Consider the following 27,602-nt stretch of genomic DNA (forward strand, 5'->3'; position numbering starts at 1 on the left):
TGCACTTCAAAATGGCTCTGTTCGTGACAGGTGTGAGGGGCCTGCATTTGAAGAGCAGACCCAAAATCTGCTACATCATCATGGCTTTGTGTTTTGCAGTCACCAGTGAAGGATGACAGAGCAGGAACAGCTAATGGTATATAAAGCCCAGGTTCACCCATGTTGAAAGCGAGTTCTTGCATCTGGGAAGGGGCAGGAGACAGCAGCCATGGGCTACCTTGGTTCAGCTTTCATATCCCTGTGCTGTTTCAGCCTGTCGCTGAGCAAAAGATCAGGTAATCCACCAGCGTGCTGCACTTGCTACTTGACATAATGGCCTCAATCAAGGCACTGTTTCTTAATGAATGAGAATTATTTCAAACTATAATATTGTGTTATTATGGGTGGCAAGGTGGCGCAGTGGTTAACATTTCTGCCTCACTGTGGTTGGGCCCTGGGTTTAATTCTGGACCTGTGGCGCTGCCTACGTGGAATTTGTATGTTCTCCTCATGTTTGCGTAGGATGCCTCTAGGCATACCCTGTCTTTTGACCATTGCTTGCCAGAATGGGCCCTGGGTCCCACACGACACTGCATTGGATAAAATGGCCAGAAAATGGATGGGTATTATTTTTTTAGACTATGTTCATGTTTGAGTGCTGCTTCATATCGTTGCTCAAATCTTTGTTAATATCACATCATGTAAATTAATGCTGTTATTTCTACAAGGAAAGAATAAGGGCAAGTACCGAGGGCTGAGACACAGGCATTTTGTTATTCTTATTCAAGACGGTTGAACTCCTTTCTTAAAGATATAAACGATTCAATGGGCCCTGGGTTCATGCTGATAACGTGCAAGTTTGCAATGATAGGGAATGTTCAATTGTGGTGTTGTAGAACATTCTGTGTAGGATGTTATGTTTGGCTTTTTTAGAGTATCAGCTGGAATCTCAATCCTTGAGCCAGTGTGAGCTGTTGAGAGACGAGGGATCAGTCCAAGGTGGAGAATTCACCCCTCAGTGCTTAGATGACGGTCGATTCAGGTATGGTATTTTCCCTCTCCTTCTTCCACTGGAGAGGTGAAATTCAGTTCAAGCATGTATAATGTTTCTGAGTTTTGTTTCGGCTTTGAACAGATAGAGCCTGATAATCGGATGCTGTCTTTTCAGAGTGAATGCATCCATGCACTTAAAAAAGAGATCATTTTTAATTTTTTAAGACATGCATCATTTGTTTTTAACCTTGAATGTTTGTTGACTTTCAGTACTCTCACGTTATTTACTGTGTATTCAACACCCTGAAAGGGAGTTGTATAAAGAATTGCAAGTGTATTTAGGAGACAATACATACTGTAGTTCAGACCGTGAGTATCTTTAGAGTATCTGTTCTACTTTGCTCACAGACTTGTCATTTAACTTAACTTTAATAGTTATGACAAAAATAGCATTTGTTGAGTCCTTGAGTCCTAAGTGTGTATTTTCATTTCCTCAAAGTGTGCTGTTGCAGAATCTTGTTTGGGGTTTTGACCTGCACCTTTCGAGCTCCAAGTGCCCAGAAAAATACTGACATATAATTCTCTCTCCAACAGTTTAAAGATCAAATAATTCGAAGAGAAGAAGAAACAATTACAGTGATTGTGAGAAATTCTAGCCATTAAATGCTTTGAACAATAGGCATCCCCAACCCAGCTCGACCTTGAATGAAAGACAAGGAACAGTTCCATTGTGATCAATGAAACAAGTGATTTGCAGGATTAAGAAACCGAGAGATCATTTAGGACTAAAATCTTAGTATTCTTTATTCTTCAATGTCCCTTTAATTGAACAGATTATTTGTTTAATACATCAAGAACTTGCAGGTGTTTGGAAACATGTGACCTACAGTACAAGACTAGATTGGAACTCTCTGGGACTGAAGTTGGCAATCCCCATTCTACAGAGATACCAAATGGAATGATTGTCTTTTATAGATTTTTATTTTAAGTTACGCCATGAACATTTTACACTGAGAGATGTAAACTTGTCACTGTACGTGTTTGTGACGCATGAACCATATTTCAGGAATATCCAGTGCAGGAGAGATGGCTTGATGTGCTGGTGTGTGACTGCTAATGGCACTGAAGTTCCTGGGACCAAACGGAATGGCTCCACTATCCACTGTAAGTGTTAATTTCATGGCCAGCTTGCCATAACCCTGACGAGGAAAGGAAGCTTGTGAAAACTGTGCAAGCTTGTGAAAACGAGCTGCTTAAAGGGGCTTCCTCGTCGTTATCGACTGAAAACAGAAGTCAGAAGAATTTTTCTTTTATCTTACTGCATGACTGGATGTGATCCTTCATTTAGTAAAAGTATACTAATTTTGAATTGTCATTATCAAAGTTAAAAATATGCACTAGCTTTAATACAGCTTCAGTCATGCTTATCACTAAATTATATGTAATTTCTCACAGAGCTTTAAAGGTGGCCGTTTTTCAGGAATCTGCAGCACAGATAATTAGTTTCTAAAGGCCAGAGGAAATGGGAGGTAGATTTTGAAGAACATTGTGTCAGAATCTAAGTTGTTGAAATATTTCCTGAAATGGTTCTTAATTCTAGAGGGAACTGACAGTGAAACAATTATACTCTCCAGGAAATGCTCTTGCACATTTTCATTTCATTCCACTGTGGACAGTGGTTGTGGACAGGACAGATTCGATCGTAGAATCAATCAGTCGATGGAAAACTAATTCCTCTTGCCTCGGATGTTGTCTCTTTCTCCCAGGTTTATCCTCATGTGAGCTCCACAGGCAGCAGGTGCTGCGGAGCGGGGAAGCTGTGTTTCTTCCGCAGTGCTCTGACTCCAGGGAGTACGAGCCTGTTCAGTGTGACAGCACTCGGAGCCAGTGCTGGTGTGTGGACGCGGAAGGCATGGAGATCTACGGCACGCGACAGAATGGGCAACCAGTTCGCTGTGAGTTGGTCACTTAGGTCTTAATCTTAATCTTAGAATTCCAACCTTTTCACTCCGTCGGCTTTGCACTCACTGGAAGAAGTTTAGGAACATCCTGTTAAAAGATAGGAAATGCATCACTGACTTAAAAAGCTTGTGACTTTCACAATTTTCCCTGGTCAAAATAACAGGTAGAATATGAATCCCAGGATTTTAATAAACGATGATCCTTTTGGATAGGTGGCACGATGGCACAGTGGTTGGCATTGCTGCCTGGCAGAGCTGGGTTCATTTCCGGACACAGGCTGCTATCTGCATGGAGTTAGTATGCTCTCCCTGTGTCTGTGTGGGTTTCCTCCCACAGTCCAAAGACGCAGTGGAAGGTTAATTGGCTTCTGGGAAAATAGGCCCTGGTGTGAGTTAGTGCACATCTTTGTGTATGCCCTGCAAATGGACTGAGGCCCAGTCCAAGGTTTACCCTGGTTTGCACCTGTTGTTGCTGGGATAGGCTCTGAATCCTCTTAGACCCTGAATTGAAGGAAGTTGTTTGATCAAGGGGGCTTATATTGTGGCCCATGAGAATATACAGACAGATATAAACCTCCTGTAAGCTTTTTCCAGCCATAGCAAACCTTTTTGATCTGCTTGCGTTGATAGCTGACTTGATGCTGTAGGACAGTTCAACTGCCGGGGCCCAAAGCGTTCATCAGGGTGAAGACAACTGAAAAGGCTCAATATTATCTAGAAATTCTGAATCGCATCGCCAACCAGCTGTGACCGAGATTCCCCCGAGCGGAAGAGACAGATTGTCTCAGTGCCTCCGGCGACGGGGCTGGGATTAGTCAGCGAGGCCTCTCTTGCCTCTCAGCAACTAGAAGACCCTGGTGATTTTCAGGCGAGGAGTGCACCTCTCTTTCAGCTGGTGCTGAAGCTCTTGTACGTCACGGCAGAGCTTGTAGCATGTCGAAAGGTGAATAGGGTGATGGGTGAGCAGGTCAGAGGACCAATATGCATTCTCACACTGTGGCTACAGTGGGCCGAGTTGTAAAGACCCTGCCTTGTGCGCGTAGCCTGCCAGGATAGGCTCCAGCTCCTCCGCGACCCTGTGTAGTATAAAAGGGTTTGATGGGCGGATAACTGGCAGTTTCAAATTTACAAAAATACTATTATAGTAACAAGATATAGTCACCTCAGAATATGTCAACAGGTAATTGTAGAATTATGTCAATAACTGTTTCTTTCGAAGCCATATCACCCTGCAGCTCTCAACTGGCTGCCCACTGAAGCTAAGCAGGGTTGAGCCTGGTCACTACCTGGATGTGAGACCTCCTGGGAAGCTATGGTTGCTGCTTGAAGTGGTGTTTGTTGGACCAGTAGGGGGTGCCCACCCTGCGGTCTGTGTGGGTCCTAATGCCCCGGTATAATGGCGGGAACCCTATACTGTAGTGGGCGCCATCTTTCAGATGAGACGTTAAAACGAGGTCCTGACTCTCAGTGGTCATTAAAGATCCCCGGGCATTTCTTGATAAGAGTAGGGAGTTATCCTGGTGTCTGGGCCAAATTTCCCCCCTCGGCCTTTACCGTGGCCTCCAGATTATCCCCATGTATGATGGGCTTGCACTTGCCCTGCGATAGACTGGCGTCCTGTCCAGGGTGTACCCTGCCTTGCGCTCGTTGCTTGCCAGGTAGGCTCCGGCTTCCTGCGACACCGTGTGGTATAAAGCGTGACGTGACATGTCCTGAAAAACGTGTGTCCTTAGGTCCTGGGGCCTGCGAGGTGAGGGACCGGCGTCTTCTCCATGGTGTCGGTGACAGCTCTCCTCCACAGTGCACCGCCAGTGGCGACTTCCTCCCCGTGCAGTGCAAGTTTATTAACACCACCGACATGACGGTCTTCGACCTCCTTCACACTTTCAACAGGTGAAAATGTTCCTCAGTCAAACAGCACAAGTCTGTCTTATCGAGTATGTGTGGTTCAAGGCTGCGTGACACCTACACCTGCCACCTTTTCTATACCTATTCACACCAGGTCGCATGACAGACTGTTTCCTTCACGAAACCAGCCTGGAGATACTATACTGCGGAGGTAAAATAAAAAAGATATTTTAGCCAAACAGAAACTTTTTAGCTTTTGCTGAAGCAGTGTAGCACAGTGCAGAAATTTGCTTTTTGTGATTCGACTTTCTGTTGCATTTTTAATTAAGTTGCAATCTATGCAAATAGTTATGGCTTATGACTGATTTGAAGACTACATTGCATGCCTATATGGCTACAGATAAAAATAGAAATATAAATATAAATAACCCCATTTTGTTCCATGTACATTCATATATTTAAAGAAAAAAGCAAATTAATTTAAAAAGTATCTAATATAATGTATGTATTGTCTCATTTCTACACATTCTTATGTGTTGCTAATCATATTATTTGATTTGCTGGAATATTGTTTTGGAAATAAGTTATTTTAAGAACCCTTGAGGCTGAATATAAGTAAAACGTTTTGACAACCTCCAGATACAATGTTTGCCTCAGTTTTTAAAATAGAAATGTATATTTTAATCCAAAATGCCACTGACCAAAGTTGATCATCTGAATCTCATTATTACAGAATTTTTTTTGTCAGTGCAGAATCATTTTGTACCACTAGAGGGCATTGTAGGGTAAGGATTTCCAGAAAGTACAGGGCTCAACTGGTGACCGGGACCAACAAACAATTTTCTTATGTGGGAGACTCAAGTGCCTGGTGTTATTTCATGTGGATTAGTCACGGCCTTTCTTTTTTGTAGTGTCTTTCTACTTCTGACTTCTATATTTATGTGAAGCGTTGGGGGCTCTGGGTTCAAATCCCGGACCTGAGGTGTTATCTGCGTGGAGTTTGTATGTTCTCCCTGTGTTCTTGTACTTTTTCGCCGAGTGCTCTGGATTTTCTCTGACAGTCCGGAGGAAAAATTTGCGTGTGTGCATGTTGTCCTTCGAAAGACTGGCATTCAGTTCGGGGCAAGCCATGTCTTTTGCTTATATCTTTCTGGGATAAGCTCAGGCTCCTCCGTGACCCTGTATTGATTAAAACAGTTAGAAGATGGATGGAAGGAGTTATTTATTTTATGTGTTTAAAAGACGGTAGTTAATATCTAAAATAGATGGGGAATATATAACTGTATAGAGTTGAAGATCCTTTGAGTGGCATGGTCAGTGCTGTAGTTAGCACTGCTGCCTCACAGATCCTGGGTCCAGGGTTTGATTCTGGACTGGGGTGCCTTTTGTGCATGGTTGAATGTTTCCCTGTGTTTGTATGAGATTTTACCAGATAATTTTCCCTTAACTTCCAGACTGGGGCTCACTGGGGGAAAGTGTACACACAGTGTCTGTGTATGTGTGTGAGTGCATGCCTTTGTTTGTGACTTGTATTGTAGCCAGTCCAGAGCATAGTACGGACATGAACCCTTATGGTTTACACTCTAAATTGCTATGACCTTTACTAAGAATAAGATGCTCTTCAATAAACAGATCGATATGTATTCCATCATGAATCATCATGATTTCTTCTTTGTGTTTCTACACGAATGCTGCTTGGAATCAAAGTTTATATATAGTAAATTGGCAGTTTAAACCAAGTTTTTCACATTTCGGAGAGTCCTCTTCTGAAGTGTATTAATTGCATTTGCTTAATAAGCTGCATCCTGTGCATGATGTGTTTATAACTTCTACTTCCAAAGTACAGTGTTTACAAAAAAAGTCTGTGGGAAGACCTTTTCGTGACATTATTGTTTGGTCATTTTGTCTGAGATAAACACTTGATGGATGTATTTGAGTGTTTGCTGTCTGGTGAGAGTTCTGGGAATAAAGCATTTCTGCTGCACACAAAGATTCCATGCATACTTGCTGCTACTCTAACAAAATATGTAGCACAGATGATTCTGGTGACATTTTGGAGCATCACAGTGTCAGCATGAAGCTTGCTGATCCATGAGAGTTGGGAGTTTCGTGCGTGCCATTTTCCGGTTTGTGCAATATGGGGAATCCAGATTTCAGATAGCTCTGAAAAAAGGCTCCTGGGCTTCACAGTCTGACCTTCTCTGGCCTAGCCATAGTTATTACCTTCCTCTTTTTCCATGATCGAGAGCAGTCACTGCCCTCTGTATTACACTCAGACAAAAGGCCAAAGCAAACAAGGAAATTGTAGTACTTAATATTACAATCAAACCATGAAAGGAATGAGACGCCCACAAAACACTGAAACATGGAAGCAATTTCTCCTCTGGTTTGGAAAATGATCACTAAAACTCCAGTAGAAAGATAGCAGTTTAATGTCTGTTATTTGTCAACAGATAACCCTCGAAACACCTGGTTATGGAGTGCTGCGCACTGACATGAGCCTATAATTTTGAGTTTTTAATGCACATTTCCTGCTGGGGTTGAACTGTGTTTTCAAAGTATGTGTAACAGTTTAGATAAAGTGGTGATTGATTTACATGCTATTCCTCAGAGGGGAACAATTATAATTATACTGTTCTTGATATAATGGAGTAGGTTATCCTATAAAGTTTTAAAGTATAGCTGAAAGTTAATCAGTGTATGGAGGTTACATGGTCTTTTCCATCTAGGTAAAAAAAATTGTTCTATCTTGACAACACAACACACAATGTTCTGCTCATATGATAATGTAAACCTGGATTTAACCATATACTAAGGAGAAACCTGGTTTTCTGGGCTGGTCTATTTTTTAAGATTCTCTTCAATAAAATGAAAGTGGCTAAATAAAGGCATAATGAAGTGAATTAATGTACAACCTTTTGCTGTGCTGTATTTTTTAGGTTTCCAGGAGTGTTTCAGACATTCACTGGGTTTAGAAAAATGTTCCCGGAGATCTCTGGTTACTGTTTCTGTGCTGACAGCAGAGGCAGAGAGCTGGCAAACACAGGTGAGATGGAGGCCTGGGTGTAGTGGCTGAAAGGGTAGCCTCAGTATTCTTACATAGTCCACAAAGAGCATCTTGCTTTTTCCAGTTTTATCTTGACACGTGAAGCACATCCCTGCTGTGGGCCAGGAAAAGTTTAGATGGATTTGACGTATCATCATCAGAGTCACAGGTGTCTTACTGTACAAACGCCATGCAGGCTGGCCAAGGGAAAGTTGTGATCCAGGATTCGAACTATTTACTTCATCTGGAGAAATGGATAAACACATTCAATGTTATTTTATATAGGAAAATTGTGCAAAAACACTGGAGTCGATTCAATTGCCTTTTTTCTGGAAAACTGCATTTTAGAATCCAGGAAGACAATCCTTATATTCAGCCATATGGCTTGGTGAACTATTCCATGGACTGATTGCTCAGAGACAAGTCATATTGTTAAATCTCACCCGGACTGTTCAAAAATCAGTTGGTGGGTTAGGATTGCAGGCAGACTCGGATGTGAAGAGTGGCCTGTTCTGTTTCTATACAAATTCTTATAAAATTGGTCACATTAGTAAAAAAGAGGCACAGTGAGCCAAAATAGTTTACGTACACATGCGGATTTCAAGATCATTGCTCCCCAGTTTAGTGCGTTAAATGTTTAAAATATTTGGACATGTTTTTCTTGGTCAGGGTTGGAGCTGCTGTTAGATGAGGTCTATGACACAGCTTTCTCCGGACTGGAGCCAGGGCCGTCCTTCACAAAGTCCAATATGTATCGGATCCTCCAGAGGCGGTTTCTGGGAATCCAGTTAGCCATGAGTGGAAGATTTAGATGTAAGTCCGCGATTTTCTGCAATTTCGGTCTTTAATTTCAGTGTGGGGTCTGCAAGGTCGACATGTACGTTTTGCTGTTGCTGTCATTCAGGCCCAACCCAATGCGAAAGGGAATGGATGTCAGCGACGCGTGCAGGGAATGTTCATGTGCCCTCCTGTGATGAGCGTGGCCATTATGACCCAGTGCAATGCCAAGCAGGAGGTCATTGCTGGTGTGTGGATTCTGCTGGGAAAGAAATCCTGGGAACAAGGATGCAAGGAGGGATCCCTGATTGCAGTAAGCGTGCTTTTGAATTTCTTGGAGTTTATGCCCGTTATCGTTTGCTTTCCACTGGGGTACCTAAATTAATTTTCTACTGTGTTACTACTAGATTACCGCTTCTAACCGGATATTTTCTTCCAGATTAAATCAATCAAGTCAGAGTCATGACATGACTAAGGAAAATCCAATTAATTTCCCAACAAGCATCTTTTAATTTCAAAAATGGCATATTGTCCAAGCAAATGCATTTGTAGCTAGTGGGTTTTTGTAATTTTGTAAAAATCTGTCAGTGAAGTGCCTTCTGCAAAACCTTCCTACTTCACCTCATGATATATCACCTTTCACATTACAGGTGATGGAATCAAAGACTGCCCCTCAGAGAGACGGCAAGCACTCTCAAGACTCTTTTACGGTCCTTCTGGGTACTTCAGCCAGCATAATGTATTCACTGTGAAACAGGCTGATGGAAAACTAAGAGCCAGCTTCCTACGTCTGTGCAACCCAGAAGTTAGGGAACTGTTTGTGAAGTCAGGCCTGCTTCTCACTTTACCTGAGTTAACAAACTCCAGCTTTGGGACTGTGGTTGGAGAAATCTTTCAGGGAATCTTCCCCTCCAGAGAAATGGCTCTCAAAGCCCTAAGATTTGCCACCAACCCCAAAAGACTTCAGGAAAACCTTTTTGGAGGAAAGTTTTTGAAGAATATTAGGTATTACAACTTCACTGGTGCTGTTGGGCCTAGTGGTACTTTCAATTTCAATGAAACATTCCAACAAGTGGGTCTAAAGCAGTTTAGTGGAGACTTTGTCCAACTTGCTAAAATCTTTTCCTCTGAAACTGATTCAAAGCCGTTGTACCTTGATCAGAAAATCATAGACAGCTTTGGGAGGAATATAAATTTGAAGGACAACCAAAATTTAGTTGAGCTTGTTGGGATGATTCTAGAGAATGAGCAGTTTGTAACTACACTACGAGATATCATCTCATTTTTGAGAGTAGAGGACAGTGAAGATTTCAGCAGCTTTTTTCAGGCTCTTCTCCAGAATACAGAACCTGAAGTTTGTGAAAGAGACTCTTCGGTTTTATTTGTACCACAGTGTACCAAACGTGGACAGTATGAGGAAGTCCAGTGCCTTGGTTCTACATGTTGGTGTGTGGACCCTCAGGGTAAAGAAATACCAGGGTCCCGCTCTGAAGGACTAAAGCCCAAGTGTCCTTCCAAATGTGAGAAAGAGCGCCAATCAGCCATTTTAGTAAAAGCAAGCCAGTCTGCAGGATCAGAGTTATTTATCCCAAAATGTGAGGCTGATGGGAGCTTCATGCCACTCCAGTGTTCAGGCAGGACCTGCTCCTGTATGGACAGTGCTGGAATGAAAATTACTAGAACAACATTAGGCCAGCCTATACAATGTAAGTATAATGTGTCTTCAGTTTCTCCTTTATTGAGGTGGCTCAGTTTCTGAGAATGAATCTATGAATCATAAAAGGATCTGTTTTTTCACTTTCTCCCTACAGAGTTCACAGTAATTTATTGCCCTGATCCTGACTGTTAGGTCATTCGCAGCATTTAAACTTCCCAGCGCAGTTCAAATCTAGGGCTTTTAAAATAACAGCAGGCATAAATCTAAGTTATAAAGTGTCAGTTCTGTTCACTGTTAAGAGAAACCAAACCCTTTTCGAAACAGTTCATTTTTACTCCAACTGCTCTATAATACTTAGTTATCTTGTGTGGCCATTTTGTATCTCACTTCAATTCTGTAAACATGCATTTTCACACCAGATGGAAACTATTTCAGAGCTCAAAACAGGGCCAAAACATCACACGATAAAGACTTAAATATTAATCTTTGCTGCCAACAGATGCATTTCAGATGGTCTTTTCTTAAACGTCTCTTTTAATATGTTGTACATTATTCAGGGCTGTTTGAAACATCCTGTAAAAATGCTGAAAATGTTTAATTCTAATAAGTTACATTACAACCACTGATAAAATATTTAACAGAACAGGAGCCCTTTCCAAAACGTTGAAGATTTGTTTATCGTTCTGAGAGAAAAGGCAAGTAAAAAACTATTTCAACATCTTTCTATTTTGGTTTAACACTGCTTAGACAAATTGGTTGTGTCATAAAGGTATCTCGAGTTGCAAATATGGGCCATAGATATGGTCTCCCTCAGACGCTCTAAAACAAAACTGACCCGAATACTGAACTGAGTTCCTCTTATTTTGTAGGTCCATCTGTGTGTCAATTAGCGGGAGCTCAGAAGTTTTTAAGCACAGTTCAGTCTCTCCTATCCAGTCCCACCACAGCACCACAGCTGTCTGATGTCTACATTCCCCAGTGCAATGCAGATGGACGCTGGCGTGAAGTTCAGTGTGATGGACCTCCCGAGCAAGTCTTTGAGTTTTATCAAGAGTGGATTAAGCAGAATAACGCAGGGGAAGAGCTATCTGTCCTAGATGTGGTCAACATAATGAAGGGGTATCAGAAGCTTCCAGAGGCCTTAGCATCTTTCAGAGGTTTTGTGAAAGAGCTGTACAGTGCTGGACACCAGAAGGTCTTCCCAGTTCTTTCCAGATATGCCTCTTTTAGTGATGTGCCCGAACAGATTTTGGAAGGCAGTAGGAATTCTATCTCTGGCAGCTCGGTATTGCTCAATCCACTCACTCTGTGGCAGTTGCTCCATGGGAATTCTACCCAGTACCCAGGCCAGTACTCTGACTTCAGCTCACCTCTGGGGCACTTTGAACTCCGACGGTGTTGGTGTGTCAATAAGAATGGAGAAATGATCATGGACACCAAGGTGGGCATCAATGAGATTCCGACATGTAAGTATATGTCTACAGCAGCCGATGACAGATGGTAAAGGGGCTTGTGTACCTGTTTATGTACACTTATTCTTCTCTTAACGGTTTATTAGGCATACAAAAGAGCGGTACTTTCTAAGGCATAAAGGAGGACTTGATAAGCCCAAGTGTATAATGTGGATGTGTGTTTTTTAAATTTACATGACATTTTATAATCTTCATACATTATTGAATTTTGGTCTAAACAATAATGACACAATTATATGGTGTTATCAGTTACTTCACTGCAAGCATATTTACAATCATTCACACATATGTACAATTTGTAAATCCACTGCCATTTTGTGGTCTAAAATCTGAAAAAAATAACATTCTATTTAAAAAAAATAACTAGAATGTTATATAAATGAATTACCAGATGATTGTAGACTTGCAGTTCCACATTTAAAACTTTGTTAAATATAATATATCAATTGCAAAAGGCATTGCCAGTCATAGCTCAGCATGCTATTTAAAGACACTTCTCATTGGGCATTTGCATCAAATTGAAATATAAAGAGGACATAGGTAGGGTAGTATTCTAAAGGAACTTCCATATCACATACATTATCTTTCATGCAAGAGTTACCAGTAAATTGACAGCTTTGCTTTTGAGAGAATATACAGAATCTTCATATAATGTTCGTTAGTTTTGAGGAGATGTTTCAGTGGAGTCTGTCTTTTATATCTGTTACCTTACATTAGCTGTATATGCTCACCAGAGATGTTCACTGTTGTGATATGATCTCATAGACTCTATTAATCTGCTTCTGAGTTTGCTTTTATTGGAGTATGGTTAGACTAAAGTAAAAGTCACTGTGTATACAGTATAATGCATTTGACAACAACTCGATTCTATTCTGAAGTTAACAACCTTCAAATAGCTTTGTTGTTTTTGGTTAATCAAATATTGCTATGGATGACATTCCTATCATGGTGTTGTTACTTTTTTACATACATGAAAGCATTTTAATTAGCATGCTAATCATGTATGCAATCTACACATGCTGCGATGAATTCCAGCCGTGCTGTTCCTCTCTGTGTTGGCGTACTGTATGTTCACGTGACCGGATGAGTGATTTTTCAGTTGGCTCGGTCTTTTCCAGGTCCAGGACCCTGTAGTGTGGTGAACCAACAGGTGGCCCGGTTTCTACAGGAGGCGGAGGACATCATCACCGATTCCAACAACTCTCGCATCCCCTTTGGCTTCAGCTTCCTGCAGGCAAAGGGCCTGCAGCTGACTGAGCGAGAACTTCTCATCAACCCAGACTCCTTCGAGTCAAGCCTGAACTTCAACGAGAAGCTGCTGAGTAACAGTGACTCTGCACTGCGGCTGGCCGTGCACACAAGTATGTCAGAATGTTTCCTCTTTCTTGCTACTTACTTGGTTTGGCAACGTTCCTCAGGAGCACTTGGCCTAATCCCACAAAAACGTTCAGTGTCTACTTTCATCACTCTTGGTGTCTTCCAGTCCACCATGGTGTCCAAGAAGGAAACAAGGTTTGCACACGCAATACTTCTTTCTAAGGATTTCCACCCAGTCTTCCTCATACCAGCTTTAACTCATGAACGCATCAGAAAACAATATCGTATAAAAATGACTTAAGTCTCTTAATAGCGATGATTTGTATATATACAGATACATTGAACTTCTGTCTTGAGTTCCCATTCATAAGTATTTAATATACAAGCATTTTTTATCTAATTCATGAGGCTTTTAAGGTCAGTCACATTTCAGGTTAGGCCTCCATTACATCTGGGCGTAAAAAAATTCTCTACATGTTATTAAAGATGTTATAAAGAGTTACAAAATATTGCTCAGCTCTAATCCTCTGGTTAAAGCTGTGGCCCAGCTGTGATTACTAATGTAAATAATCTACAGGAGGGTTTTATTTATTATTCTATTTGAGTCTAAAACTTTAAGAATGCAGTTAATTACAAAACATTTATAAGTGCAATCCCTAAATTTTAGGGGTTTTGTTTTTGATGTAATTGAAATATCCATCTTGGTGCTTATTATTTCTGTCTGCTAGCAACGTTCCTCTCCCGTCTTTTCCATAAAGCATTTAGACAGTTTTTTCCATCTTTGAAAGGAGTTGGTATGGAGACAGGAATATCTTTGTAAACATCTGCTACTTATTTTGTACTATAAAATGTTCTCATCTCAGATAATATTTAAAATATAATTAAAATCCCTTTTGAACTGGGGGGAGTTTCTTGCTGTTTTATGAAGTTAATGATTTTTTGGGTCAATTTCATGTCAGCAATGTTAGTACCCCTTGACGTTTGAAACCTGAGAATTTGTAAGGTTTCTACCTTGAAATACAAACCTTCAAGTACAATCCTATCATATGATCCACAGCATTGCAGTTCTACTGGAGGACTCATTTTAGTTCTGCGTTGAACCAGAGAGATGGGTTCCTTCTTGGTTATCAGCCTTACAGGCCTCAGTGTGATGCCCATGGTCAATGGCAACCTAGTCAGTGTTACTTCAGTACAGGTGAGTGGCTTAAAGCTGAACATTTTCACTGTGCTCTTGAACTCTGCAGCCTCTAGCACAACATTCTCAAGAAAACCCTTCGCATTTCATTTTGCTTCTTGTTAAGTCATTACAAGTTTCTAAAATTGTCTTGCTCTTTGGAAAAAGTGTGTCTAACAGATCACTTGGACTGAAAGTTTTGAACTCCACGCACATTTATTAATGGCAGATTCTGCAGGAGAAGAAATGGGCACGCCAGCCAACATTTTGGCAGTGTATGCCATTCTTTTTTTAACCAACAGTTCCAGACGTCAAAGATTGATTTTTGATGAAAGTGACTGTTGTGTGTTGATAATTTTCTGAATTGTCTGAATTTTTCACAGTTTCTGAAATCATCTAACACATCAGGGCTTTATAACATATGACCTCCCTAAATCCACATATTCATTCAATTAGTGAATTAATTTCTCAGTTCTCTACTGATTTGCTATCTAGTTGGGCTGCTGGTCACGGAGATAAGTTCCTTTGTATATGTGAAGCACTTTGGGATTCTTTGTGATGAGAAGCTTCATATTGTAAGTCATTGATAATTTTGGTGTCTACACCTTTGATTCATCAATGGGGAATCCAAGTTGTAAATATTACAGCACCAGACCTCACTCTGTCCCGACTCAGTGCTTCTCCTATGCTTATCTGCTCCTGTGTTCTCTTTTGAAGTGTCACTTTTAAATATGTTATGGGTCACACAAGCTTAACAGGGCAGTTCAGAAAAAAATCTGGTCTCACAAAAACATCTGGGAGGCGGGCTTATCTCAGCAGATGGTCCCCAGCAGCGAGCAGATCTCGCTATCCGGCAATTCAGATAACATCAGGTGGGGAGCGTCTCTCACTTCTTCAGATAAGGGGCATTGTAAAAATAACCAGCCTGTACATCCAGACCTACCACTGCTGATGTTATGGGCAAAATGCAGTCACTTCATGAATGGGCAAAAGCCTGAATCATAGGTTACTGTATGTTGTCTAACTTTGTATTATACCTTGGCATAATAATAATTTTAATTTTAGAATGCACATATCAGGAACAGATATGTTAGCCTGCATTTGAATACTTGGACATTTGTAATCCAGTCAGTCCTCTGTCTGCCAGCCATGGTTTCTCTTTTTCCCCTTATATAACATCTTAGATTCAAGGTGTTATTTCATTTTAATTGGATCATATTGTTTACGTTAGTGTTTATTTATGAATAACATACTCAATATACTGGAGTTCTGCAATGCTGACTAAGAAGAGTGTTGGAGTAAGAACTGCTTGTAGTCTAGTAGTCTGCTGTGGTAGTGGAGACAGTACAGTACCTTTTTGTATCAGCCTATCAAATGTATTATTGCATTATTGCAAACAGTAATGTGTGTAGATCACACACAATCTTTATTTCAGACTGTTAATATGTTCCTTCTGGCCACAGGCATGGATTATTTTAAATTTAGATGAATTAAGTATTGTGTGTATTTGACAGGACAGTGCTGGTGTGTGGATGAAGAAGGGAGCTACATTCCAGGGTCTTTGACCAGCAGATCCATTCAGCTGCCACAGTGTATGTATCATATTTTGTTTGCTTAATTGTTAACAATTTAGATATCCCATGTAATTTGTGCCCATTCATTCCTGCAATTGGATGATCTAATCCCAGAACCTTTAAAATAAAAGTCATGGAAAAACTAAACCATGTCTACCAGCACAGATCCGATATCCTCCAATGACAGTAATCTAGCTTTCTCTTAGATGCTTTTGTCCCTTTTTGGCAGACATTTTGTAATTTTAAATAACAACAACCTGGTTTATGAGCGGAAGACAAATGAGTGGCCATTGTCTAAAATAACATTTTATCTTTCTGAAGTCATTTTGGACATCTCAGTAATGGGGATGTTTGATATTGTATTTTTTGGGAGGTAACTGCATCTACAGAAGCTTTATATCTCTTGCTTTTACACCTTGAGTTCCAAGTTATATATTTAATTTTACAACCTGGCTACTCAGGTGTGGAATGGACTACTTAAACAATTTCTGCATATCTCTTTTATGCAGCTTCATTGTTTGACCGCACTTCTGTCGGTGTTAGATCCGTTCTCAGGTTTTGGGTACTCCACACCTCCCACAGACACTGACTTCATCATTCATTTTCAAGGACCTGGTGTTGAAGAACATTCCCTAAGTGTCTTAGTCTCTGGATTGTCTTTGATTAATCACTAGAAATACTTCTCAGTGTTCTTCGGTATCGTTCTGCAAGAAGTGGTAACACCTCGTCTAACAATGATACGTGTGCTTTCTTTCAGGTGGAACCTTGTGCCAGAGATCTCACACTAGAGCTGTGGTTTCTAACTGGAAACTTTCAGCCACTGACCCTAGTGCCATGGCAACCACAGTAATCAACCCCTCTTGTCAGAAGGTTTGACAATATTTGAATTTTCAAGAAGACCTTTCTTAGATTGATAGACTTGAGCTGAGGCTAACACTAACTGACACTACCCTTAATAATGTTTGTGTTTTATTAGCTTTTAGCCCTTCGTATTCTTCTGTTAATAATCCCCATATGTGGTGTTTTTGTCTGTTTGGAAACTGTGTTTCCAGAATGGGGAATTTACCATCCTGCAGAATGGAGACAGAGAAAATGGATCTGTTTGGTGTGTCAACCCACTTACAGGAAAACCAATTCAGCCTGCTGCCCAGAACAAGGCTGGAAGCCCTCAGTGTAAGAAATTCTGTTTCCCCTTCCCTGCTGCACACCTTCTTTTGGTTTTTGTGTATAAATTAATTAACAGCTTTTCCCCTAATTCTATCAGCAAGCAATAGACTTACTGTAACCTCAGTTATCCTGAGTTATATTTCTTAGAATAGAGTTTTGCAACCATAAAGGTTTTTTTTATTATTTGTTTTTATAGGAACCTCCAATGTTTGTTACTATTGCTCTTTTCCTTCCTTTTTACCCCTCACACTCCTTGACGATTTGTTTTTGGTTTACCTAGGCCCCGGTTGGTGTGAAATGCTGAAGAGTCAGGTGCTCAGAAGAGACATTGGGACTGGCTATGTCCCTGAATGCCAGGAGGAGGGACAGCTTTTCTCTTCTGTGCAATGTGACCAGAGCAGCTGCTGGTGTGTCTTTCAGAATGGACAGGAGGCTCCTGGGACAAGACTCAGACAAGTCTCTGGGCAGACTCCTAAATGCGACAGTAGGTTTTCGTTAAATGTCTAGTGTAGGTTTTTAGATGAGGGATTAATAAAATCTCTAACATCCTGCATTCCTAATGTTTTAAGATGCAGTATCATCTAGAAGACTACTGCCGAAGATCAGGTTTCAGTGACCTGCACATGCATTCATTTGACATGTCAAGAAAATATTTCATATTTTATGACCATTATGCAAAGATTGTACACTTACAGCAAACGGTGCTCTTTGAAGTCAGAACATTGCACATTTTGTTGGATGGCCATTATTGTCCTTACCAGTCAGTCTTATTTGTGCTATGAGCCTGCAAAAACAAACTACATTTTCACTTAACATACATTAATTTACAGTAAGTGTACTTTACTGATACACCAAAGCAGCGCAAAGCTTCCACATAAAATAAAATATATAACTTGTTAATACAGTATTACTACACACTTTTGCCTTCTTAAATTTTAACATCGGTAACTCATTTTAACGCTAATGATACTATTGGAGGAAAATGCCGTTTCCACAGCCCAGACGAACGTTCTGTGTTTCAGCTCCTCAGTGCCCACTACCTTTTGGGGTGCCTGGCATCAACAATGGTGCTGTCTTTTGCAAGGATATTCTTGAGAATGGACAGAGAAGGCAGCAGTGCCAGTTGACCTGCCACCAAGGTTACCAGAACACACTTCCTGAGAGCCGTTTCCTCTGCGATGTGGTGACCAGTAACTGGCTTTCAGCACAACCACTTCCTGATGCCTGTCAAAGTAAAATTTCTACTTTTTTTGTTTCTTCACACTCTTCCTGTCCACTGTCAGCTAACAGTAGTTACATTTTAGACCGAGTGCAGTTTTCCACCTCTACATATATTTGTAAACTGGAAAATGCCTTGGTAGACTCAGTTTACTATGTCATGAACTTCTTGCACATTGATACTAATTTAATTAATCATTTTATTAATATCAATAAATAAAATTCTTTTGACTGGCACATTCTGTTTTTAAAACAATGTTAATCTAGTGATTACGCACAATTTAAGAAAAAACAGAAGTAAGTACAGAATTAAGATGAAACAAAGCTCTCTAGCCAGAATAGTAACTTGCAATAATTCTAACTATCTGATATCTGTGCTATCTTTGTGCTCTGTTAGTGCTTTTTTTGATCACTTCCAGTTTGTAAAGGCATTCATCATTTTGTTACTGCTTAACACATTTCCATCACTGAATGTCGTGAAAAGACTTAAGCAACAAGGATCCTTGGTGGAAGGGGGATTGTTAAATTCAACAAATGACAAGTCAAGAGATACTGTACCTTTCCCATAAGAGGGTTACAGAAATTATGACTTAATGCATTCAACCAATTAATATGTCTGGAATGCAGGGTTCTGTGCAGAATGTTTTCCGACAGGTCTGAAGCAAAGGGAGATCTATGGTGCATGGTGTAGTCAGACTGCCAGAAACATCCAGTTCCAGTTGCTGCATTGCAATGTTTTGGCTCTGAAGCTCTCAGCTATATTATTCCTTGTTGACATCGCAGGGATAGCTACATCACTCAACCGCCGAGTATAAAGTATTCTTTTGCATTAATATCAATGCGTTGTGAGGAAAGGGAGAAGAACATTGTGACTAAGACATGATTTATAGGCACTTATACAGTATATAACAAACAAAGTAAACAACCACTTTCCTGCTGTCTTAAGGCATCTGAAACTTGTAGCAAAATGCAGGTTTTGTGGTATAAGCAAGTGTCGCAGTTGAAAGAGACTGGGTAAATTCCACTGTTAAGGGTTTGTGAGCATTGTTCAGATATATTTCTTTTCTGCTGTGAAAAGATTAAATTTGAGATTTGGAAAGCTATAGTCTGCCATTTTAGGACCTTTTTATATTTTCTTGAAACAGGTTTCAGACTAATTGTTGACATCAGGCGTTTGAAATGACCCTAAAAAGCATGCTTTCTGCTGCACCTTTCTGATATGTGTAAATTATTCTTCACTGCCCTTTGTTATACCCCCATCAAACAACGAGCTTCTTCTGGAGCAACTATACTGGCTGATAGCCTAGAACTTCAAAACAGATTCCTTGCAGGAGCAAGCTCAATAAACAGTAGTACTTACTGTAAGTCTTCACGAACAAGCCAGCTGGGCACACAAAGAATGTTTTCTGAACTGCTACTTTAAATGGCAAAAGAATTGCTGCACTCTTGATCACCTTTGAATTGTTATAAATTCATAAAGAACCTAGTAACATAGGATGAGCTCACTTCTTGTGGTTTTCTCTGTTTCATAGTCATCCTTACATTCCCTTGAATTCCACCTGAGTTTTTTCAAAACCAGAATGACAGTTTTTCTCCCGAGGACGAAGTCTAATTCTTCTTTTTGCTGCTTTGCGGTAAAAACTTCAGCGAGAAAGGAGGATTGATAGTAAATAGGCATTTTTTTCCCACTTAAATATGATTATTAGAAACCAAGAAGACGGGGATTATTTTGAGTATTTTGTGTCTGCTTTTCCTAGGTCTCTATATATTAGGTATACTATCCTGTTTTTTCCATTATAGTCTATGGGATTATGATCTGATGATGTAGTCCCTGTGGTTTCTCAACAAAGTCATAATTTCCTGTAAACATGGACCTTGACCATCAGCCCTTTCTTCCACATCACAAAGATGTGCTGTTCTGGCAAAGTGAGTCATTGGCATCCTTACCAAATCCCTTTCTTTCTTCCAATTTGCTGTCTAGAGAACTACGTTGATATAAGAGGTTGTTGAATCAGGTGCTTTTCACTACAGACACGTCTTTGTTGTAAGAGCTGAAACATTGCTGTTTCAGAGCCCCAGGTGTTCCAGGCGGTCGAGGCACACACCACTTTCCAGCTCTCCCTGGCTGAGGGGAAGAATACATGCAGAGCAGTGCGGTCTCCCTTTCAGTCCTCTCTCCTCCAGCATCTGAGGGGCCGAGGCCTGTGCAGCCTCCAGGTAACTCCAGGGAGCTTCATGATGTTTTTGTCCTGATTTTCCAGAGCAGCGTGAAAGGCCCTCTCCACAATCTCCTGGGAGCCCATACGCGTTTTTCTTGTTCCCTGTGAAAAAGACTGATGGTTTAAAAGGAATGTTCAAAATGTTTAAGTCCAAAACGAGTACAAAATTCAAATGAAGAGGTTAATTGGGGTTAGCTGCGTTGCTCAGTACGCAGCTGAAACACAAACCAACAGGAATGTGGGACTCCAGAGCAAGGACATGAAACTCACACTTGAGAAAGGGAATATAAAGGAAGATTATAGGAGAAGAATGAAAGTCAGAAGACATTAAACTGTAGAGCACTGAGATCTGTTAGAAAGAAAGATCCCCCTCCTGTCCTTACTAGGTGTAAGTTCAATAAGGAGCACAGCTATGCAAGCAAGATTTAAAGCCAGTATTATCCTCCTAGCTCCTGGTAATGTAGATAACACATTTCCTACCCTCCAAGTGGCTTTGTGCTCTATTTACAAGGTTTGACATCTCTCCAGGAAGGGTATACAGGCAGCATGTACTCAATCTTGAGAACAACACCACAGGGAAATTAAGATTTTTTTCACAGTTGAATTGTTTGGCGTTGTAGCACAACTTCTCTGGGTTCTGTGAAAAAAGAAAAACATTCCCTTTTTCACTAAACCCCCACCCAAAAATGCATCTACTGTATCACATTTTAAAGGTTTTTGACAGTGTATTGGTACAAATCTTAGAATGTGGCATTATACATGACAGATGAGTATTTAACAGGAGAAAAAAAATGGTAAATTGCATAAGTCTGTGGACCTTGTCTTTTTCAGATGAACTCCTTTGGAAAGTCAGTCTCTGTTTCAGTCTGTGATGAATCAACTGTAACCTTGGAATGTTTGAGTGCAAAGCGAATGAGAGCAAACATCACATGGAAAGCACAGCTGGGAGACATCCCCACTGAGGCACTCCCTGATTTGCATGACATTGGTAAGAAACAAAACCTGAAGAAAATATAGAAGATGAGATTGGATAAGCTATGATTCTTCAGATTCAGGGATAACTGTGGTCCTTAACCTTCGCTCCAGACGGTACCCCTTTGACTCTCAAAATATATTCTCCCACCCTTGATCAGACATCATTGAAGTAGGTCTGTTATTTCAACCATAAGATACTTGTACTGTATATCAAAGCCATGGAATGAAAGAAAATTCCATATTGATTTCACAGTAAAACTAAGAATGCTTGAACATTTACACTTTTTAAAAATTATATATTCATTTTAATTTCGTGGTAAAATTAAGTAGTTAATTTTAATGAAATACAAACCAGTTGTACTCATGTGCCAGGCCTTCATTTTATGATGGTTTACCTTCTAAAAAACTTTGGCATGCCTTGTACCCCCAGAAAGGGCATCTCACACCCCCAGCAGGATGCATGCATCCCCTCTTTACAACAAAAGCATTTAGCATTCCTTGTTTTTGTTTGACAAAAAGTGATCAGTCTCTTACAAATGCCCCAATCAGCGGGATCCTTTGTTTGGTGAAATTTAGCCGAGGTCCTGTCCCGTTGATTAAGTAAGTGTATGAAATCTGAGCTTATCCGAGGCAAATGTCTATCTTTGACTTTAACTGTTTTCCAAGGTGCATATGTGTCACAAACCATTGTAAATTCCGTGTAGAGATACTGTAGTCCTATGACTCTTGAACTGTTGGTATCAACCGAAATGTTTCCCAAATCACATTAACAAATCTCGAATGAAAGCCTCAACATTTATATTTTAACTGTCTAATTATAATTTCTTTGCAGGTGCTTAGGTGCTTAATTTTTTAGACAATATACGGTAAAATGATCACTGAAGCAATCTGTAAGGATTCCAGATTTTTCAGTCCTATCAGGTCATGTCACTAATATCCAGACGAGTAAAGTACCATTTTGGGGCATTGAATTGATTCTATTTGGTGTTTTTATGAGTTGGGTAAAATTAAGACCCTACAATCAATTTCTATCTTTAGTTGAAGATTTATTTAGCCAGTCTCTATTAAAATCCTCCAAAATAATCAGTGTGGTCAATGAGCCTTTTGAAAATATAGCAGAGGTATAGTTAATAACAGTAGTTAATAATAATAAGAATTCCTTACACTTCTATAGAGCTTTTGTGGAAACTCCATTCAAAGCATTTTACAGGTAATAGGGACTCCCCTCCAACACCACCAATGTGCAGCCCCACCTGGATGATGCAACGGCCGCCATAGTGTACCAGTGAGCTCTCCACACACCATCAGTGGGGAGGAGAACAGAGAGATGGAGAGATTAATTCATAAATGGGGATTATTAGGAGGCCATGATTGGTAAAGGCCAATGGGAAATTTGGCCAGGACACTGGGGTAACACCCCTACTCTTTTCAAGAAACGCTCTGGGAGTTTTAATGACCACAGAGTCGGGACCTCGGTTTTACGTCTTATCCGAAGGCTGGCGACTGTTCACGTTATAGTGTTCCCGTCACTCTACTGGGGCATTAGACCAACACAGCCGCAGGGTGAGCTCCCCCTGCTGGCCTCACCAACACTTCTTCCAGCAGCAACCTTAGCTTTCCCAGGTGGTCTCCCATACAGGTACTGACCAGGCTCACACCTGCTTAGTTTCAGTCAGTTGTGAGTTGCAGGGTGATATAGCCATAAAAGATTCTGTAATAGATTCTGTAGTGGCACTTGGCAGCCTATAAATATTGCCAATCATTAATGATTTGTTTTAATAAATAGCCCTTCGCATTATAGTGGAGCTGTCTTTGGCATAGTTTGCTCAGATAGCAAGTTATTTGAGATGTAAGCTCCAACTCCCCTGCTCTGTATAATTTATAATTATGTATTTGAAATTCACTATCTGAATTTTTTTCCCCTCAGTCATGTATCTGAAAGAGTTATGAATTTAGGCATATTTGTTTCCACCCAAACATGAAGTAAATCAACTTCTGGAAGTGTGCTCTGAATGTTGGAATGTATAATTTTCAAACCTTTAGTATTTTCAAAAGTACAATAATTGAAAATAAGTCAACAGAACAATCTTACTTATAGTACCAAACATGGATTAGAAAAAAAAAACAAAAACCGTACAAACAACCAAGCACATATACAGTGGATAACATAAAAAGAAATATATAACAAAAATGCCAAAACAAAGAACACTATAATAAAATAAAGGCAAGATATATTTAAGTGTATGGGGCTTTGTTGAATATTAGTCAGTTATGGGACGCATTGGAATACTACTGGTAGTAAACAAAGCATAATTACATTAAGAAATAATTATTTGTTAATTCATGAAAGCCACATGAAAATACAAATAATAAATATTATGTATGCATCATAGGTAGAAAATAGCATTAAAGACCCCACAGGTTACAAATTACCAACTCCTATTGATTCTGGAAATTGTGTCTGTGTCTGAAAATTGTGTTGTCTAATGTAACTACATGGTAATAACGCCATATTATTTGGACTCTTTACCAACTTTCTGTGGTTAAAGTAAGACAAATTCTTCTTATGGGGGCCAAACCCGTACGTGGATTTAATTAACTCCCAGTCATTTAAATTGCTTATATGGCTCCGCTGACACAGAGTTATCAATGAATTTTTTCATCACAATTTCTGCTTCTTCTTGATCTGCATTTGGTTCTGGACAGTAACAGATGTCAGAAACTTTAACGCACTTAATATTGACAAAATGACGAGATGGGTGTATCTGTAACATATTCCGTTTATGAATCTTCTGATTCTGAAGAGTAGGAGAGCTATTTCTACTTTCCTCCAAGGTCTTTTTATTATGAATCTACACATGCTTTGCTGTAGTAGAAAAGTAAATTTCTACTAGTGTATGTGTAGGGTTATTCTTTAATCTGCCACAAAAAGAGCTGGTTGAGTTACACAGGCTCAAATGGAACTGAGTACTCATGGTATTGTGCTGAAAAAAGGTGCACAATATCCCTTACACTTTTTTTTTTTTACATTTATACCTTCCACATCTTTGTGTTACATCAGATTGGATTGCATAATTATGAGGGCTATGGATGAGGTATCCACTCAGCCTTTCTCTTGTACCTTATTTTTAGACAATGCTTTTGTCAGTAGAAATCTGGTGAAAGGCATCATTGACTTAATCGGAAGTGGTGTCTTTTGGCCTGTCCTGGACTCAGAACCATTTCCACCTGATGTGTCCTATAACTTCGTCCCAGAGGTGCAGTTTGGATGCACACAAGGGTATCGACCACTTCTGGGTGTCAGAGGATGTGGTATGTTCCTAAGATCCTGTTTCCTATTTTGTGATATAGTAATTGCCAATCACGTTAACACTTCTCAGAGCCTAAATGAAACATGTGACAGATATGAAAAGTTTTCATAATTATTACAGTTTAGTGTTAAGATTACTGTGAAGATGTAATAAAACTAGACAGTTAACTTGTATCTGGGGAGAAGTAGGACTTTTCAAATGTATTTTATGAATAGCTTTGGTTAAAACATCAAAATAACTTCCCTAATCTTAGCTGTACTGTAAGTGCATAAGTGTAAAATGTCTTGTAACACATATACAATATGCATATATACTGTATATAAACACACATGTAATTTCTGTGTGCTCTAAAAATAGTTTGTTTAAACTGCAATGAGAATTGTGTTGGAAAATTACAAGGTGAAATTAATAACTCAGTTAATGAAGTACTTTGATTCTGAAATATTCTTTCACCTGTACAAGAAATAGAAAAATCGTAGGTTTCATTTATATGTTCAGTTTTTTAAAAGCAAAATACTTCAATTAAATATGCAGTAGAGACATCTTCTTTCCTCACAGTTTATCTTTGCAGTTTTGATTTGGAAGTACATCTGGAAAACAGTTGCTCCATTAAATTTAAGAGGCTGATTTTTTTTCTGTCCAAAGTATTTCAATACATCATCTTTATCCTATACTTATAGCTATCTAGAATTATGAACTGTCTGGTGAGGATGACTTTCAGCTAGCAAATCATGATTGTTCGCGTAGATTTAAAACAAATTGAGCTCTCTGACAATTATTAAGGTGGAAAAACTCTTCTATACAGTTTCTTTTTATTTTGTCACTTAATATGAAAGGAATCTGGAAGTAATTATTTTTCCATTTACAACTTTACTCACATTGTATCGGTTTGCATCTGTAGGACAGTGATAATCTTTACAAAGAGGTAGTTAACGTAAAAAAAAACTGAGCAAAGTGTTTCAAAGGAGCACCAAGAGTCAGAGCAACACTGCTCACTCAACAACAATTGTGGATTCAAAGCTGTAGATTCAGAAAAAAGGGGTTATAGCATTTAAAGCACTATTAATATATCCAACCAGCGAGACCTGTATGTAGCCTGCGATAGGAGGAACTTTTGAAGCTGATAATGGAAACAGAAGACTTTGCAGATAGCCACCTTTACTCACTGAAAGGCACTTTGTGGTGTCAAACAAGCCTCGTGATAAGGAAGACAAAGTGTAAAACTATTTTTGCTGAAGGATCTCCGAATGCGTGCTTTCACACTAATTTCTTTTTTTTAAGTATTCATATATGTGCTATATATGGTTTAGAGTACTAAGCTTCTAAGTTTGCACAGCAGTGGGTTTTATTGAACATTTGCACACAGAATGTTGGGCCATTTTGGCCAGACACCTCTTCACAGGGGTTAGTAACCAAACATGATATTTCCAATGTAGTCCCCATTGTAAGGACATTAAAACTTTTACAGAACCATCATTTCTTTAGTTCTCCTTGTTAGTCAGTCAGTTCTACCAGCCATTTGTTTTATTGAACCAAATTATTTTGGAAACATTTGGAAATGCTGTCCCTGCTGTCTTGAAGAAAGAGTGGCACACGGGCTGGGGCCAAATCCTAGACATCTGCGAATGATTTCCTCTCACCACACTTCCACAACATCTCCTTTCATTTTTCGTTGGCAGCTATTTGCCCAACCGGCACTTTTGTCAGCGGTGCTGTTTGCACTCCTTGCCCACATGGGTCCTATCAGGACCAGGAAGGAAGTCATTTCTGCAAGCAATGTCCCCAGGGCTGGTCTACAGGCTCCACAGGAGCTTTCAAAGCCACACACTGTAAGTAATAAAAAAGACAACAGTCTTTGATCACCTGCTGCTTACTGGAACATTTTCCTTGTACCCTGTGTTTAAAAGAGATTTAATTTGCTTAAGGGTACAGTTGTTTTATAATATAGAGTTCTGTATGTGTGAGGATAGTTCTTTGTGGTTCGAAAGGTCTTGCCTTTTAATTTTTTAAAATTAATTTACAGTATTGTGAACATCAGAACTTAATGATGTTTTGTTTTGAACAATTTGAAGTCCTCACCAAACTGAAATCTGAAGCAACGGTAACTCAGCCTGCCGAATTATGTCAAATGAAGTTTTTAACAGATTGGTGAGGTGTACCAATTCCCTCACTATCCACTTCTTTCTTATTTAAAGTGCCTTTAGTGTGTAAAACAGGCATAAAGAACACTATGTGTTTTTCTGTTTGGGAAACTGACTGTTTCTTCCGTGTGTTTTGCAGGCCTTACAGATTGTCAGAACAACCCCCTTGGCTTGGAGTGCACTGAAGAAGGAGCATACAGAGAAGCCCAGAGAGATGCTGCATCTGAAAAGTGGTTCTGTGTCACTGACCGTGGGGAGAAGCTGAACTGGACAGTAACTATGGAAACCCTTACAGTGTCTCAGTGCAAAGGTATAAATAGAATCATATTATAACTCTAGACTTGAAATGACCTGCAATAGAAACACACACAGCTGTTTGCTGCAATGTTTTGGGCAGATATTGATATGGTTAGTAAGAGGTATTCTTTTCTCATTTTCCAGTCAAAGCATATTTAAATCATTATCTTTAGGATTCTAAAGATTGTTTAGTATGTATTTGCCCCTACAAACGTATAGAAACATTTGGATTGTGAAATTTAAAACTTTATTTAATCGCTAAATATAATTCAATATTTATTTAAAATCTTTTTATCTGTCACATATTTGCCTACGTATTTATATTACTACGCATTTATTTCCAGTGAAATAATACTAATAATAATAATTATTGCTTACACTTATATAGCTCTTTTCTGGGCACTCCACTCAAAGCGCTTTACAGGTAATGGGGACTCCCCTTTCACCACCACCAATGTGCAGCCGTCTGAAGGACG

General features: G+C 39.7%; 1 protein-coding gene across 1 annotated transcript in view; it reads left to right on the forward strand.

Annotated features, from left to right (window-relative positions):
• The first annotated feature begins 175 nt into the window (after positions 1-175).
• tg (thyroglobulin) overlaps positions 176-27,602 on the forward strand; it is a 104,306-nt gene continuing 76,879 nt past the window's right edge. The window contains exons 1-22 of the mRNA XM_015357396.2: positions 176-275; positions 913-1,021; positions 2,039-2,136; positions 2,739-2,927; positions 4,667-4,826; positions 7,721-7,827; positions 8,497-8,640; positions 8,732-8,917; positions 9,255-10,310; positions 11,131-11,727; positions 12,852-13,094; positions 14,108-14,245; positions 15,739-15,816; positions 16,556-16,668; positions 16,851-16,971; positions 17,246-17,449; positions 17,988-18,197; positions 20,255-20,400; positions 21,234-21,390; positions 24,510-24,689; positions 26,368-26,517; positions 26,969-27,139. Of these exons, the coding sequence (XP_015212882.2) occupies positions 209-275; positions 913-1,021; positions 2,039-2,136; positions 2,739-2,927; positions 4,667-4,826; positions 7,721-7,827; positions 8,497-8,640; positions 8,732-8,917; positions 9,255-10,310; positions 11,131-11,727; positions 12,852-13,094; positions 14,108-14,245; positions 15,739-15,816; positions 16,556-16,668; positions 16,851-16,971; positions 17,246-17,449; positions 17,988-18,197; positions 20,255-20,400; positions 21,234-21,390; positions 24,510-24,689; positions 26,368-26,517; positions 26,969-27,139 (4,624 nt within the window). The 5' untranslated portion in view covers positions 176-208. The remainder of the gene's footprint in view (positions 276-912; positions 1,022-2,038; positions 2,137-2,738; positions 2,928-4,666; positions 4,827-7,720; positions 7,828-8,496; positions 8,641-8,731; positions 8,918-9,254; positions 10,311-11,130; positions 11,728-12,851; positions 13,095-14,107; positions 14,246-15,738; positions 15,817-16,555; positions 16,669-16,850; positions 16,972-17,245; positions 17,450-17,987; positions 18,198-20,254; positions 20,401-21,233; positions 21,391-24,509; positions 24,690-26,367; positions 26,518-26,968; positions 27,140-27,602) is intronic.

Source organism: Lepisosteus oculatus, chromosome 10 (assembly GCF_040954835.1).
Source record: "Lepisosteus oculatus isolate fLepOcu1 chromosome 10, fLepOcu1.hap2, whole genome shotgun sequence".
Classification (NCBI taxonomy): domain Eukaryota; kingdom Metazoa; phylum Chordata; class Actinopteri; order Semionotiformes; family Lepisosteidae; genus Lepisosteus; species Lepisosteus oculatus.